The sequence below is a fragment of the Amblyraja radiata genome, chromosome 46 (genome assembly GCF_010909765.2).
Source record: "Amblyraja radiata isolate CabotCenter1 chromosome 46, sAmbRad1.1.pri, whole genome shotgun sequence".
Taxonomy (NCBI): domain Eukaryota; kingdom Metazoa; phylum Chordata; class Chondrichthyes; order Rajiformes; family Rajidae; genus Amblyraja; species Amblyraja radiata.
The window spans coordinates 20,001-37,794 of record NC_046001.1 but is presented as its reverse complement, the minus strand read 5'-3'; the positions used below and the strand labels follow the sequence as shown (position 1 = coordinate 37,794).

General features: G+C 44.9%; 1 protein-coding gene across 1 annotated transcript in view; it reads left to right on the top strand.

Annotated features, from left to right (window-relative positions):
* The window catches only part of hat1 (histone acetyltransferase 1), a 39,996-nt gene that overhangs the window by 2,202 nt on the left and 20,000 nt on the right, over positions 1-17,794 (top strand). Inside the window, exons 2-4 of the mRNA XM_033015831.1 lie at positions 2,949-3,020; positions 3,519-3,594; positions 7,896-8,016. Coding sequence (XP_032871722.1) covers positions 2,949-3,020; positions 3,519-3,594; positions 7,896-8,016 — 269 coding nt within the window. The remainder of the gene's footprint in view (positions 1-2,948; positions 3,021-3,518; positions 3,595-7,895; positions 8,017-17,794) is intronic.

The window sequence follows — 17,794 nt, the reverse complement described above, 5'->3', positions numbered from 1 at the left end:
ATGGATTTATAAAGTACGAAGCAAGCAGGGAAAGACCATCAAGCCGTAGGTCTGATTATTCCTCTAATAACTGATGCTTGTGTACCTCTCAGATTGGAAGATTACAAGCACGTTGGAATAGGAAAATTTGTTTTAATTACACTTGACAGATTGACATTCTCATTTCTACATAGAACTGTTGTTTCATATTGCGACTTTGATAAAAGTGTCACCAACTGAGAGCTGTTTGAAGATAATGTAATTATTTGGGTAGTTTGGAAATTATCATTTACATTTACTCAAAATACAGTGTCCTCTATAAGGTTTGGGACAAAGACCCATCATTTATTTATTTGTACTACACAATTTGATATTTGTGATAGAAAAAAAAATCACATCTGGTTAAAGTGTACATTGTCAGATTTTAATGCAATGTCATGTAAATGAAAGTAGTCATGTTTAGTATTTTGTTGCATATCCTTTGCATGCAATGACTGCTTGAAGTCTGCGATTCATGGACATCACCAGTTGCTGGGTGTCTTCTCTGGTGATGCTCTGCTAGGCCTGTATTGCAGCCATCTTTAGCTTGTGCTTGTTTTGGGGGCCAGTCCCCTTAAATTTTCTCTTCAGCATATAAAAGGCATGCTCAATTGGATACAGATTGGGTGATTGACTTGGCCACTCAAGAATTTTTTAGCTTTGGAAAAACTCCTTTGTTGCTTTAGCAGTATGTTTGGGATCATTGTCTTGCTGTAGAATGAAACGCTGGCCAATGAGTTTTGAGGCAGATAGGATGTGTCTATACACTTCAGAATTCATTATGCTACTACCATCAGCAGTTGTATCATCAATGGCGATAAGTGAGCCAGTACCTTCAGCAGCCATACATGCCCAGGCCATAACACCCCCACCACTGTGTTTCACAGATGAGGTGGAATGCTTCGGATCTTGGGCAGTTCCTTCTCTCCTCCATACTTTGCTCTGTCCATCACTCTGATATGTTAATCTTCATCTCATCTGTCCACAAGACATTTTTCCAGAACTGTAGTTGCTCTTTTAAGTACTTCTTGGCAAACTGTAACCCGGCCATCCTATTTTTGCAGCTAACCAGTGGTTTGCATCTTGCAGTGTAGCCTCTGTATTAAGTTCATGAAGTCTTCTGTGGACAGTGGTCATTGACAAATCCACACCTGACTTCTGAAGAGTGTTTCAGATCTGTCGGACAGGTGTTTGGGGATTTTTCTTTATTATAGAGAGAATACTTCTGTCATATGCTGTAGGTCTTCCTTGGCCTGCCAGTTCCTTTGCTCACCTAAGCTCACCAGTGCTCTCTTACTTCTTAATGATGTTCCAAACACTTCATTTTGGTAAGCCTAGGGTTTGTCTGATGTCTTAACAGTTTTATTCTTGTTTCTCAGTCTCATAATGGCTTATTTGACTTTCATTGGCACAACTTTGGTCCTCATGTTGATAAACAGCAATAAGAGTTTCCAAAGGTGATGGAAAGACTAGGTGCTGAGAGCTCTCTTATACCTGCATTTAGGAGGCATTTAAACACATGACTCTGCTCTTCTAGGTGGTTATTGTATGGCACTAATGTTGCTTGCCACTTTTCAGTTCATGTCAGAATGTTGTTCGGACCTTGATGCATTCCGGGGCCTCTGTTTGGTGCTCAGTGATATGACCTAGGGTGTATCAAATTGGCAGAAGTTTGGATTCTGTAACATTGGAAATCTCAGGAGGAGGCAAAGATGGATCTTTCAACTCTTCTGGTAGTTGCGAATAATTTGGGTTTTCATTTGCACTTATTAGCCAGACTACTCTGTCGTTAAATATAGGAGTGTTCTTCGAATCGTTAGCTCCTCTGATTTACTTAAGGTTGGTCCTCCATTCACGACTGGTGGGGTCAAGCTACAGATCTTCGAGCTGATATATTAATTGTGAAGTTGCTTTGTTCTGTATGCTGTATGATGGCCGATTAGGAAAAGGGGAGATGTAACGAGATTGTAGTCAATGCCTACTATGTTCTGTTGTGCTGAAGCAAAGCAAGAATTTCATTGTCCTATCAGGGACACATGACAATAAACTCACTTGAACTTGAGACCTGGGTGTCATGGTACACCAGTCATTGAAAGTAGGCATGCAGGTGCAGCAGGCAGTGAAGAAAGCCAATGGTATGTTAGCATTCATAGCAAAAGGATTTGAGTATAGGAGCAGGGAGGTTCTACTGCAGTTGTACAGGGTCTTGGTGAGACCACACCTGGAGTATTGCGTACAGTTTTGGTCTCCTAATCTGAGGAAGGACATCCTTGCCATAGAGGAAGTACAGAGAAGATTCACCAGACTGATTCCTGGGATGTCAGGACTTTCATATGTAGAAAGACTGGATAGATTCGGCTTGTACTCGCTAGAATTTAGAAGATTGAGGGGGGATCTTATAGAAACTTACAAAATTCTTAAGGGGTTGGACAGGCTAGGTGCAGGAAGATTGTTCCCGATGTTGGGGAAGTCCAGAACAAGGGGTCAAGCTTTAAGGATAAAGGGGAAATCTTTTAGGACTGAGAAGAGAAAAACATTTTTCACACAGAGAGTGGTGAATCTGTGGAATTCTCTGCCACATAATGTAGTTGAGGCCAGTTCATTGGCTGTGTTTAAGAGGGAGTTAGATGTGGCCCTTGTGGCTAAAGGGATCAGGGGGTACGGAGAGAAGGCAGGTACAGGATACTGAGTTGGATGATCAGCCATGATCATATTGAATGGCGGTGCAGGGCCGAATGGCCTCTACTTCTGCACCTATTTTCTATGTTTCTATCAATTCCCTGGTAATATTACTTGTGTTCTTATTAAACCTTGTTACATGCGTGTTTCTCCGTATAACATTTCCATTGACGCAATTCTCACCTTATTGAATCGCACCGATGTCTATGCCACCTGTTAACTTTTTTTCAATCTGGTTTTATTTTCAATAGATCTTTTGAACCTGGAAAAGAAGTTAGCAGAATACAAATGTGATACCAATAAGGCCATCCGGCTGAAGTTAGGTATGTGCTTCGAAAACACTGTTATCTAGCGATGTGTATGCTGTCTCCATTGGTGGAGGACAGGCAAAGGGAAATATGTTGAAAACACAAAATGCAAAACAGCAGGTCAGGCAGCATCTGTAGCAAGAGAAATTGAGTTAATATTTCAAATTTAAAATGGAGAGTGTTTCGGGCATATTTGTTTAAATAAAATCATCTGTAGCGTAAGATTTTTCATTTTCTGGGGAATGCTATTGACTTCAACTGAGCTGTGTTGGTTGAACTAGGAATAGAATTGGATGGGGAAATGGCAGTGCATTGCTGATTTGGTTATGATGGTATCCAGGGCAAACCTTATTGCCATAGAACATAGTTTCGAACAGGTCCTGAGATTCACAATTTCTCTACCTATTGAAGTTCTAATGTAACTATCAGGTAGCAAATAAATTCAGGTCAGTGTGTCTTCCTCCAAAGCAGAAAGTCTGCTTGATGTTTTTTTTTTCCCCCCTGTGTTAACAGTTCGATTTGCTGAAGACCTTGAGGATGAGACAACAAGCTTCAATCCGTTGTACAGTCACCAAGTATTCGGAGATGAGTATGTGCCATGTTTAATCAGTAACACTGAATCCATCAAACATGTTATCTATGTCTAATGTGCAAGCTGCAGCAAGATGGGCTGGTTTTGAACTTGCGTCCAGAATTGGCCGATCTTGGTTGTTTTATGGTAGACAAAAGTGCTGGAGAAACTCAGCGGGTGCAGCAGCATCTATGGAGCGAAGGAAATAGGCAACGTTTCGGGCCGAAACCCTTCTTCAGACTGATGGGGGGTGGGGGGGAGAAGAAAGGAAAAAGGAGGGGGAGGAGGCCGAGGGCTGAGGGAGAGATAGGAAGGGGAGGAGACAGCAAGGGCTAACAGAATTGTGAGAATTCAATGTTCATGCCCCCAGGATGCAGACTGCCCAAGCAGAATATGAGGTGCTGCTCCTCCAATTTCCGGTGTTGCTCGCTCAGGCCATGGGGGAGGCCCAGGACAGAGAGGTCGGATTCGGAGTGGGAGGGGGAGTTGAAGTGCTGAGCCACAGGGAGGTCAGGTAGGTTCTTGCGGACCGAGCAGAGGTGTTGGGCGAAGTGATCGCCAAGCCTACGCTTGGTCTCACCGATGTAGAGCAGCTGGCATCTAGAGCAGCGGATGCAATAGATGAGGTTGGAGGAGGTGCAGGTGAACCTCTGTAGCACCTGGAACGACTGCTTGGGTCCTTGAATGGAGTCGAAGGGGGAGGTAAAGGGACAGGTGTTGCATCTCTTGCGGTTGCAACGGAAAGTGCCCGGGGAAGGGGTGGAGCAGGAAGGAAGGGAAGAATTGACAAGGGAGTTACGGAGGGAGCGGTCTTTGCGGAAGGCAGACATGGGGGGGATGGGAAGATGTGGCGAGTGGTGGGGTCACGTTGGAGGTGGCAAAACTGACGGAGGATTATTTGTTGTATGTGACGGCTGGTGGGATGAAAGGTGAGGACTAGGGGGACTGGTTGTTTTATGTTTGTTTGCTTCGAGTTCAGTACTATATCAGCTGCTGGTTGGTTGGCAGTGCTGTTGTCTACAGCCTTAAGATTTTGTGTAGTGTTTGGCTATGAAGTGTTTTTTAGCATCCTGCAACCATGGAATTTGCTACGTAGCTGCAAGCCTTAATCTTCTCATGCTAACTACTGATTGAATTAGTGAATGGTTTATAGCAATACATAGAAAATAGGTACAGAGAAGGTTCACCAGCTGTCTCTATGTTTCACTGCTGCACTTGGATAGCAACCCAGAATATGGACTGTAGTCCTGCTAAGGTTTCAACTCATAACTTTGCCGAGGTGATAATGCTACTGATTGAATCAAGATCTTATGTCTGAGGTCCTGTTTTTATTGCCTCCTTTATCGGATGCAAAGCCCAAGTCTTTCCCAGCTTCTCGTAACTCAATTCACCCGACCTTTGATATACTGGTCTTGTATATATCTTCCACCTTGCTTGACCAATACTTTATCTTTGACAATACACTATCTCTGACCAATACTCATAATCTAATACGATTTCCATATTGTAGCGTTTGATCATGACTCCTAATTTGTGTACTACAATAATTCAGCATTGTGTATAGATCTCTAGAATAGAAACATAGACAATAGGTGCAGGAGTAGAGGCCATTTGGCCCGTTGATCCTGCACCGCCATTCAATATGATCATGGCTGATCATCCAACTCAGTATCCCGTACCTGCCTTCTCTCCATACCCCCTGATCCCTTTAGCCACAAGGGCCACATCTAACTCCCTCTTAAATATAGCCAATGAACTGGCCTCAACTGCCTTCTGTGGCAGAATTCTCTGGGGTGGAACCCTCTCCAAGACAGACAGACGTGAAGCTCACCGTTTGACCTGTTTCTACAAAATCTTAAATGGCCAGCTGGACATAGACTACAAGACCTACATCAAACCCGAACCAATTAGGAGCAGACGAGGGCATTCGATCCAATTTGTGATCCCAGCTACAAAGACAGATGTGTACAGCAATTCGTTCTTCCCCCGCACAATTAAAGCATGGAATAATCTCCACCCAACTATAGTTACCCAACCAGATGCAACTAAATTTAAAGTAGCTCTTTCTTCCCAATAACCATTTCTGGCTTAAGCCCTCCCTTCACCACCTCCACAGTTTAAATTCCATTTGGAATATTTTGGAGGACCAAGAAACCAAGAACCAAGAACCAAGAGAATTCCAGAGATTCACCACTCTCTGTGTAAAAAATGATTTTCTCATCTCGGTCCTAAAAGACTTCCCTCTTATCCTTAAACTGTGACCCCTAGTTCTGGACTTCCCCAACATCGGGAATAATCTTCCTGCATCTAGCCTGCCCAACCCCTTAAGAGCTATATTGGATGGCACCAAGCATTAAGCAATCATCGGGCAAAGTGATCATAGTGGCAGGTTCAATAAAATTTGCTCTGCATTGTCTGACAATGAATGTAGATGGTTTATGACATAAACCAGTCAATTTAAAAGTTTTTGCTATACTTCAGTAATTCGGCACTGTAAATATGACGTTGCATTTTAACAATCTTGCTCTCACCCAGTTTTCAGAACGGCTGACTGATCGCACAAGCGCAATGCATAATTTGAAGAGATCTTCTTGTTAATGGGATCTAGTGCAAGTGTTTTCACAGTGCAACTTGCAACCCTTTCATACCGGGATGGGTTTTGGAACAGCATTTGCATCGCCATTTTTCCTACAAATGTCGCAAGCGCAGCTTTTCAATTTGCTGAAAATCTTCCATGCACCGATTACAACGCTGCTGTTTTAAGAGCTTGCTGTGCGCAAATATACTGCTGCATTTCCTACATTTCAGCAGTGACTGCAGTTCAAAAATACTTCACTGCTTGTATAGCACTTTGGAACACCTTGCGATTGTGAATGGCGCTATGAAAGAAAGCATGTTTTATTTTTCAATGAACCAGTGATAGCAAAAAATACACTGCTTACATACAAAATTCTTAAGGGGTTGGACAGGCTAGATGCAGGAAGATTGTCCTCGATGTTGGGGAAGTCCAGAACAAGGGGCCACACACAGTTTAAGGATAAGGGGGAAATCTTTTAGGACCGAGATGAGAAAAACATTTTTTTTCACACACAGAGAGTGGTGAATCTGTGGAATTCTCTGTCACCGAAGGTAGTTGAGGCCAGTTCATTGGCTATATTTAAGAGGGAGTTAGATGTGGCTAAAGGGATCAGGGGGTTTGGAGAGAAGGCAGGTACGGGATACTGAGTTGGATGATCAGCCATGATCATATTGAATGGCAGTGCAGGCTCGAAGGGCCGAATGGCCTCTACTCCTGCACCTATTTTCTATGTTTCTCTTTTCAAGGTGAAGGGGGAAAGATTTAATAGGAATCTGAGGGGCAACTTTTCCACACTTTTCGTGGGTGGTGGGTGTATGGAACGAGCTGCAGGAGGAAGTAGTTGAGGCAACGTTTAAGAGACACTTGGACAGGTAAATGGATAGGACAGGTTTGGAGGGATATGGGCCAAGCGCGGGCAGGTGGGACTAGTGTAGATGGGGCATGTTGGTCGGGGTGGGACTAGGACTAGTGTAGTTGGGGCATGTTGGTCGGGGTGAGACTAGTGTAGATGGGGCATGTTGGTCGGGGTGGGACTAATGTAGATGGGGCATGTTGGTCGGGGTGGGACTAGTGTAGATGGGGCATGTTGGTCGGGGTAGGACTAGTGTAGATGGGGCATGTTGGTCGGGGTAGGACTAGTGTAGATGGGGCATGTTGGTCGGGGTGGGACTAGTGTAGATGGGGCATGTTGGTCGGGGTGGGACTAGTGTAGATGGGGCATGTTGGTCGGGGTGGGACTAGTGTAGATGGGGCATGTTGGTCGGGATAGGACTAGTGTAGATGGGGCATGTTGGTCGGGGTAGGACTAGTGTAGATGGGGCATGTTGGTCGGGGTGGGACTAGTGTAGATGGGGCATGTTGGTCGGGGTGGGACTAGTGTAGATGGGGCATGTTGGTCGGGGTGGGACTAGTGTAGATGGGGCATGTTGGTCGGGGTGGGACTAGTGTAGATGGGGCAAGTTGGTCGGGGTGGGACTAGTGTAGATGGGGTATGTTGGTCGGGGTGGGTCTAGTGTAGATGGGGCATGTTGGTCGGGGTGGGACTAGTGTAATGGTCTGGGCTCGTACATCTGTCTAAGGCTGGGACCGTCATCTGCAAAAAAAAGAACAGTGTGTCACAAAATGTTTCCGACTATTGTGCTCATTTTTGAAATTTTATAAGTGAACCTGGATTAAAATAAAAAAAAACCTAACCTGCAGATTCTGTACCAATATGTGGTTATTTCTGCTTCGCCCGCAGAGAATCAGTATTTGGGTACAAGGACCTTGAAATCCAATTGTACTACACGACGTGCAGCCTCACCACATTCTTCAATATCAAATACGCCCGCAAAGTTATAGAAAAATATGACAACGTTGAGGTAGGCTATTATACTGTATCGGTTGCGTGTCTTTGCAAGGTCTTGCTAATCCTAAATAGCGTGCAGGTTGAACACTCCAATCTCCATCTACGGGGAAAGTGTGGAGAGAGTGTCCAGCTTTAAGTTTCTGGGCACTCACATCTCAGAGGACCTCACATGGTCCACCAACACCGCTGCGCTGGTCAAGAAGGCACAGCAACGACTGTTCTTCCTGAGCACATTAAAAAAGACTGGTCTGCCCCAACAGCTGCTGACAACCTTCTACCGCTGCACCACAGAGAGCATATTAACGTATGGCATCTCTGTGTGGTATCTCAGCTGCACGGAGGCGGAGAGGAGAGCTCTTCAGCGCGTCGTCCACAGAGAGCAGAAGATCATTGGGACACAGCTACCAGCCTTTGGAGGGCATCTACCACACACGGTGCCTCAGGAAGGCCGTCAGCATCCATAAAGGGTGTCATGGTACACCAGTCATTGAAAGTAGGCATGCAGGTGCAGCAGGCAGTGAAGAAAGCGAATGCTATGTTAGCATTCATAGCAAAAGGATTTGAGTATAGGAGCAGGGAGGTTCTACTGCAATTGTACAGGGTCTTGGTGAGACCACACCTGGAGTATTGCGTACAGTTTTGGTCTCCTAATCTGAGGAAAGACATTCTTGCCATAGAGGATTTGAGTATAGGAGCAGGGACGTTCTACTGCAGTTGTACAGGGTCTTGGTGAGACCACACCTGGAGTATTGCGTACAGTTTTGGTCTCCTAATCTGAGGAAAGACATTCTTGCCATAGAGGGAGTACAGAGAAGGTTCACCAGACTGATTCCTGGGATGTCAGGACTTTCATATGAAGAAAGACTGGATAGACTCGGCTTGTACTCGCTAGAATTTAGAAGATTGAGGGGGGATCTTATAGAAACTTACAAAATTCTTAAGGGGTTGGACAGGCTAGATGCAGGAAGATTGTTTGGACAGGCTAGATGCAGGAAGATTGTTCCCGATGTTGGGGAAGTCCAAAACAAGGGGCCACACACAGTTTAAGGGTAAGGGGGAAGAAGTCTTTTTGGACCGAGATGAGAAAATCATTTTTTTTCACACACAGAGAGTGGTGAATCTGTGGAATTCTCTGCCACAGAAGGTAGTTGAGGCCACAGTTCATTGGCTATATTTAATAGGGAGTTAGATGTGGCCCTTGTGGCTAAAGGTATCGGGGTATGGAGAGAAGGCAGGGACGGGATACTGAGTTGGATGATCAGCCATGATCATATTGAATGGCGGTGAAGGGCCGAATGGCCTACTCCTGCACCTATTTTCTATGTTTCTTACAACCATCAGTCCAGTCGGGGCTTGTTGGTTAAGCCAGCAAGACGGGCAGAGTTGAGCTGCATTTAGTGCTGGATTGAGCCTCTGAAGCCTCGCGCATATGTGTGTGTGTGTGTGAGTGTGCGCATGCGCGCGCGGCCGCCAAAACAATGGTCCCCCCCCCCCCCCCCCCCCCCCCCCGTCTGGGCTTGTACAACAGCAGCAGCCAAGTATTTGCAGGCCTGCTGATGTTTCTGTGATACCGAACCACAGCAGGAGTTGACGCTCACAAGAAAGACTGGGTAGACATCTCCAAATCCAGTTGGGTATATTGTCGTTTGCATGAGTCCAATGAGGTACAGATGCAATGAAAACAGTGCATAAATTCTGCAAAATTATAATAGATTGAGACAAGAAGCGATTAGAAAAACAAGTAGTCCAGGAGTTGCCAGAGTTGCAGGTAGTAAGAAGGTAAGACCTTTTTTTCACCCAGTTTTATTCCACCAGGGAGGTCTTACCTTCCACCACCTGCAACCACCGGCAACCACCTGCAACCTCCGGCAACCTCCGGCAACCACCTGCAACCTCTGGCAACCACCTGCAACCTCCGGCAACCACCTGCAACCTCCGGCAACCACCTGCAACCTCCGGCAACCACCGGCAACCACCGGCAACCACCGGCAACCACCGGCAACCACCTGCAACCTCCGGCAACCACCTGCAACCACCTGCAACCTCCGGCAACCACCGGCAACCACCGGCAACCACCTGCAACCACCTGCAACCTCCGGCAACCACCTGCAACCTCCGGCAACCACCTGCAACCTCCTGCAACCTCTGGCAACCACCTGCAACCTCCGGCAACCACCTGCAACCTCCGGCAACCACCTGCAACCTCCGGCAACCACCTGCAACCTCCGGCAACCCCCGGCAACCACCTGGAACCTCCGGCAACCACCTGCAACCTCCGGCAACCACCTGCAACCTCCGGCAACCACCTGCAACCTCCGGCAACCTCCAGCAACCACCTGCAACCTCCGGCAACCACCTGCAACCTCCGGCAACCACCTGCAACCTCCGGCAACCACCTGCAACCTCCGGCAACCACCTGCAACCTCTGGAAACCACCTGCAACCTCCGGCAACTAGCATCGCAACATAGCGATTTTTTAAACGGCAACCTATTTTTAGTCATTTTTGAATTTTTTGAAATAATCGCCTGAACATAGAAGAAGTGGAAAGCACTTTCGACCATTAGGGAGACTGACGAAAACCTCCGGGAACCGCACGGAAACCTTGGGTGGGGCGCAAAGTCTCCAGAGGTTTCCATTCAGGTTTCCTAAGTGGGACAGGGGCTTTTTGAGAGAAGAAACAAACTGCTTCCATTGTACATAAAGCTCTGTAGTTTACTTTAAAACAATTTCTTCTAGCAGGCAAATCAGGCCACTTCCAAAAGACTTGGTCTGCATTTATCGACTTACTACAAGTATAAGGTGCAACAGTACTCTGAAAATCAGAGCATTGAGTATAGAAGTTGGGATGTAATGTTAAAATTGTACAAGGCATTGGTGAGACCAATTCTGGAGTATGGTGTACAATTTTGGTCGCCCAATTATAGGAAGGATGTCAACAAAATAGAGAGAGTACAGAGGAGATTTACTAGAATGTTGCCTGGGTTTCAGCAACTAAGTTACAGAGATAGGTTGAACAAGTTAGGGCTTTATTCTCTGGAGCGCAGAAGGTTAAGGGGGGACTTGATAGAGGTCTTTAAAATGATGAGAGGGATAGACAGAATTGACGTGGACAAGCTTTTCCCATTGACAGTAGGGAAGATTTAAACAAGAGGACATGATTTGAGAATTAAGGGACAGAAGTTTAGCGGTAATATGAGGGGGAACTTCTTTACTCAGAGAGTGGTAGCTGTGTGGAATGAGCTTCCAGTGGAAGTGGTGGAGGCAGGTTCGATTTTATCATTGAAAAATAAATTGGATAGGTATATGGATGGGAAAGGAATGGAGGGTTATGGTCTGAGCGCAGGTAGATGGGACTAGGTGAGAGTAAGTGTTCGGCACGGACTTAAGGGCCGAGATGGCCTGTTTCCGTGCTGTAATTGTTATATGGTTATATGGGTGTGTGTGTGTGTGTGTATATATATGTGTGTGTATATATATATGTGTGTGTGTGTGTGTATGTGTGTGTGTGTGTATATATATATATGTGTGTGTGTGTATATATATGTGTGTGTATATGTGTGTGTGTGTGTGTGTGTATATATATATATATGTGTGTGTGTATATATATGTGTGTGTGTGTGTATATATATGTGTGTGTGTGTGTATATATATATGTATATATATGTGTGTGTGTGTGAGATAGAGGTCTTTAAAATGACGAGAGGGATAGACAGAGTTGACAAAAGTGGATAAGCTTTTCCCACTGAGAGTAGGGAAGATTCAAACAAGAGGTTCAGACATGATTTGAGAATTAAGGGACAGGTAGATGGGACTAAGGGAAAATAAGTGTTCGGCACGGACTTGAGGGCCGAGATGGCCTGTTTCCGTGCTGTAATTGTTATATGGTTATATGAAAAGAAATGGTTTCAGGACCTGGTGAGGGGGGATGAAAAATACGAAGTTGGTATATCCCTTCCAGCTCTGTCTTCTTAACATAGTTTTTGTTTCTTTTTCTCTTTTTTCTTTTCTACGGCCTATCTCTTAACTTTTTTCTCGAACTCTTCGCGTAATGGTTTTTTTTTCTTGATCACTTTTTCACACACTCACGATCTTCCCATCCCCCCCTATGTCTGCCTTCCGCAAAGACCGCTCCCTCCGCAACTCCCTTGTCAATTCTTCCCTTCCCTCCCGTACCACCCCCTCCCCGGGCACTTTCCGTTGCAACCGCAAGAAATGCAACACCTGTCCCTTCACCTCCCCCCTCGACTCCATTCAAGGACCCAAGCAGTCGTTCCAGGTGCGACAAAGGTTCACCTGCATCTCCTCCAACCTCATCTACTGCATCCGCTGCTCTAGATGTCAGCTGATTTACATCGGGGAGACCAAGCGTAGGTTGGGCGATCGTTTCGCCGAACACCTCCGCTCAGTCCGCAATAACCTACCTGAACTCCCGGTGGCTCAGCACTTCAACTCCCCCTCCCATTCCCAATCCGACCTCTCTGTCCTGGGTCTCCTCCATTTGCCAGAGTGATCAACACCGGAAATTGGAGGAACAGCACCTCATATTCCGTCTGGGGAGTCTACATCCTGCGGGCATGAACATCGAATTCTCCCAGTTTTGCTAGCCCTTGCTGTCTCCTCCTCTTCCTTAACCCTCGAGCTGTCTCCTCCCATTCCCCCGCCCTCGGGCTCCTCCTCCTCCCCTTTTCCTTCCTACTCCCCCCCCCCCCCACCCCCTATCAGTCTGAAGAAGGGTTTCAGCCCGAAACGTTGCCTGTTTCCTTCGCTCCATAGATGCTGCTGTACCCGCTGAGTTTCCCCAGCCTTTTGTGTACCCACGATTCTTTCTCACTTTCTTTACCTTTCTCTCTTTTTTTAATTAAAAAAAAAATTATTTAAGGGACAGAAGTTTTGGGGTAACATGAGGGGGAACTTCTTTACTCAGAGAGTGGTAGCGGTGTGGAATGAGCTTCCAGTGGAAGTGGTGGCGGCAGGTTCGTTGGTATCATTGAAGAATAAATTGGATAGGCATATGGATGAGAAGGGAATGGAGGGTTATGGTATGAGTGCAGGCAGGTGGGACTAAGGGAAAAAAGTTGTTCGGCACAGACTTGTAGGGCCGAGATGGCCTGTTTCTGTGCTGTAATTGTTATATGGTTATATGGTTATATGATTAGAAGTAAGTACAATCATATGGCACCAAAGTGCCTAATATATATTTTCATAATACATTTTATGTACTGCTTCTTTTTTGTTTGTTGTTATATTAACGAAAGATTAGAATAAGAAAAATAAGTTAGATAGTGAAGGATAGAAAGACGTGAGATGTATAGTGTGTGAAGAAAAAGAAAAAAGACAAATGAGTGAAGAAAGTTGAGAAAAAGAAAATAGAAAAAAGAGAAAAAAAAAAAAAAAAAAAAAAAAAAAAAAAAGTAAGGATTGTTTATAATATTGATCGAAGCAGAATGGATCATTTTTGGAATATCGGAAGGTAACCCCGAATTAAATGTGTTTCAAAAGAACTTACTTAATTACGGGCTAATAATGGGGAAAAAAGCTTATACTCGAATTTTGGAAAAATGCTCCAATACCAACAATAAAAATGTGGATTTCAAACATGTTCGAAACACTACACTTGGAAGAGATAAGACTCCTCCTAGCAGGCAAAGCAGACCACTTCCAAAAGACGTGGTCTGCATTTACGGAACTATTACAAGCATAAGGTGCAATAGTAACTTAAAATATAAATGGTACCAGGATCTGGTAACGGGGGGTATAAAATATTTTTTTTATAAAAACACGGTTGGTATATCCTTTTTTGCGGAGTTTTGTGTTACAATAGAGCGATTGTTTTTCCTTTTTTTTTCTTTTCTTTCTAGGGTCTTATTTCCTTTCTTTACTTCCTTCTCTAATTTCTTCCCTAAGGGGCTTTCTTCTCCTAACACTTTTGTGCACCTTCACGATTCTTGCTCACTTCCCTTACTTCCCTGGTGATTATGTGGTTCTTGTCCTGCTGGACCTATCTGCCGCCTTTGATACAGTGGACCATGGTATCTTAATATCTCGGTTACAGCACCTAGTGGGCATTTGTGGCAGTGCCCTGGAATGGTTCAGGTCTTATCTGGCAGACAGAACTATGTGTGTAAGCCTTGCTGGTTTTGAATCCTCCTCCGCTCCTCTGTCATATGGGGTTCCACAGGGCTCAATTTTAGGGCCCTTGCTTTTCTCACTGTACTTACTTCCTCTGGGTTCCATTCTTAGAAAGCATGGCATCTCTTTTCATTGTTATGCTGATGATAGCCAACTATATATGCCGCTGAGGAAGGAAGATGCTTTCTCTGTCAAATCACTTCTGTTATGTCTTGAGGACATTAAGTCCTGGATGGCCCTAAACTGTCTAGGATTTAATGAAAAGAAGACAGAGGTGATATTGTTTGGTCCCAATGTCTGCCGTGAACCTCCCCCTGTTGACTTGGGTCCCCTGGCATGGTATGTGAAGCCAACAGTTTTAAACCTGGGTTTTAGGATGGACAGTGATTTTAAATTAGATCATCAAATAGGCGCGGTAGTTAAGTCCAGCTTCTTTCATTTAAGGCAGCTGGCAAAGGTGAAGCCCATTCTTGAGCGGCAGCATTTTGAAACAGTAATCCATGCCTTTATCACGTCTAGGCTGGATTACTGTAACGCACTCTATTTTGGAGTTGCTCGATCTTCCCTGGCTCGTCTCCAGTTGGTTCAGAATGCTGCTGCTCGTCTTTTAACTGGAACACGTAAGAGGCAGCACATAACGCCAATCCTGGCCTCCCTCCACTGGCTCCCGGTGTACTTTCGAGTTCATTTTAAGATTCTGTTATTTGTTTTTAAATCTTTAAACGGGCTCGCCCCGCCTTACCTCTCTGAGCTGCTTCATCCCTACGCTCCTGCCCGGTGCCTCAGGTCAGCTGATCAGCTGCTCCTGGAGGTACCGAGGTCTAAGCGGAAGCTCAGAGGGGATAGAGCCTTCTCTGTTGCTGCTCCGGCATTATGGAACACTCTGCCGTTGCACATCAGACAGGCCCCCTCACTGTCCATCTTCAAAACCAGTATTAAAACACATTTCTATTCCTTGGCTTTTGACCCTGCATGAGACTTTGCTCCTGTTTTAGTGTTTTTAATGTTTTTAATTGTTTTTACTCTCTTTTTTAATGTTTTTATTGTCTTGTAATAATTTTTTGTCCATGATTAGTCATGTACAGCACTTTGTTGCAACAGTGGTTGTTTTTAAAGTGCTCTATAAATAAAGTTATTATTATTACTTCTTTTATTTCTACCTTTTTTAAAGCTCGAAAAACGAAGTGGCACAACAAAATGTAATAAGATTTATGTGAAGTGTATTAATGTAATTTACTGTACTTCTAATAAAAAATAAATAAAAAAATAAAAATAAAATATTGCCCAACCCTCGTCCAGTCCTGAAACAGTTATTTTTTACAATTGTGTTGCATCATATGATTCCAAAAAGACGACAAATGGAGACCAACTCGTTATGAACTGGTCTGATTTATCCATTAGGAGGAATCGCATTTCCTCAAGATGTGCGGTGTCCAACATGCTTGCAATCCACATTTTAAGCGTTTGTAATGATGTATTTTTCCAAAATCTAAGTATTAATTTTTTTGCTATTATTAAACCATAGTTAAAAAATAAATTTTGAGATGTGTTCAATATATTCCCATCTTCCATTACGCCAAATATAATCATTTCAGTATTAGGTTCTATTCTTATCTTGAATAATTTTGTAAATATTTTGAAAATATCACTCCAAAATCTATAAAGTTTTATGCAGGAAACTAAGGAGTGTGTTATAGTTGCATTTTGGGATAGACATTTATCACAAACTAGACCAAGAGCAGACCCGTTGGGTCTGCTCCCCCAACGCAGCCGTTCCCTACCCGTAGCCCCCACGGGAGACGTGGTCCTCCAACTCAAGCGGCTCAAGAATGAGCAGTGCGGCTGTTTTTAAATGGCGTCTTTGAGGCGAGATGCGGGCGCCAGCAGCCGTTATGGTCGCCGGCCAGCAGGAGGCGACAAAATGAGTGGGTGGGGGGGGGGGGGGGGGGGGGGGAAGGGTTTAATGAAAAATGTGGACATAAACATAACGAAATCTAATGAGGAGTGGATAGTTGGAATGAAAAGTGAAATGTCTACCGAAATGGCTGCTTCTATGGGTGAGAAGCCAGTTTATTTTTGAAATATTGGGGGGGGAGGGGGGAGGGGGGAGGGGGGGGGGGGGGGGGGAGGGAGAAGGATTTGATTAAAAACGTGTACTTAAACACGACGAAATGTAATGAGGAGCGGATACTTAGAAAGAAAAGTGAAATCTCTACCGAAATGGAAAAGATCTCGGCAATTGAGCATCTGGATTCGGCGTGGCAATGAATCAAAGGCAGCCGGACGGCAGGCGGCAGCCACAGAGTTTTAATAGTATATAGATAGATAGATGGCGGATATATTTGGATAAAATTTGTTCAATCTTGTTTTTGAATAATATAATCTATGTAAAATTTTAAATTGAATTAGATTATGTCTTACATTAATCGAACATTTGTGAATATATATCAAGTACTTTCCCCATGTAACCTTCGTGATTTTTATCATTAGTTCCCGTTCCCACTCTTCTCTTAAGTACCTCTGTCGATGGTAGGTCTATATTTAGAATACTATTATATAAATATGATATTAATTTTTGTGAGTCAGCTTCAATATTCATTGGTACACAAAAATGCTGGAGAAACTCAGCGGGTGCAGCAGCATCTATGGAGCGAAGGAAACAGGCAACGTTTCAGGCCGAAACCCTTCTTCAGACTGATGGGGGGTGGGGGGGGAGAAGGAACGAAAAAGGGAGGAGGAGGAGCCCGAGGGCGGGGGGATGGGCGGAGACAGCTCGAGGGTTAAGGAAGGGGAGGAGACAGCAAGGGCTAGCAAAACTGGGAGAATTCAACGTTCATGCCATCGGGACGCAAGCAACCCAGGCGGAATATGAGGTGCTGTTCCTCCAATTTCCGGTGTTGCTCACTCTGGCAATGGAGGAGACCCAGGACAGAGAGGTCGGATTGGGAATGGCAGGGGGAGTTGAAGTGCTGAGCCACCGGGAGTTCAGGTAGGTTCTTGCGGACTGAGCGGAGGTGTTCGGCGAAACGATCGCCCAACCTCCGCTTAGTCTCCCCGATGTAGATCAGCTGACATCTAGAGCAGCGGATGCAGTAGATGAGGTTGGAGGAGATACAGGTGAACCTCTGTCGCACCTGGAACGACTGCTTGGGTCCTTGAATGGAGTCGAGGGGGGGAGGTGAAGGGACAGGTGTTGCATTTCTTGCGGTTGCAACGGAAAGTGCCCGGGGAGGGGGTGGTACGGGAGGGAAGGGAAGAATTGACGAGTGAGTTGTGGAGGGATCGGTCTTTGCGGAAGGCAGACATGGGGGGAGATGAGAAGATGTGGCGAGTGGTGGGGTCACGTTGGAGGTGGCGAAACTGACGGAGGATTATGTGTTGTATTTGCCGGCTGGTGGGGTGAAAGGTGAGGACTAGGGGGACTCTGCCCTTGTTGCGAGTGTGGGGATGGGGAGAGAGAGCAGTGTTACGGGGTATGGATGAATATGCGAGCCATATTCATTGCTTCTTCCAATAATTCAGGAGCTATTTTTTGATATCCTTGTATATATTTTTTCATGAAATCGCAAATCTGAAGATATTTAAAATATTGGTTGTTTTTCAGTTTTAATTTTAATTGTAATTGTTGGAATGATAGTAGGTTTCGCATTTCGTACATATC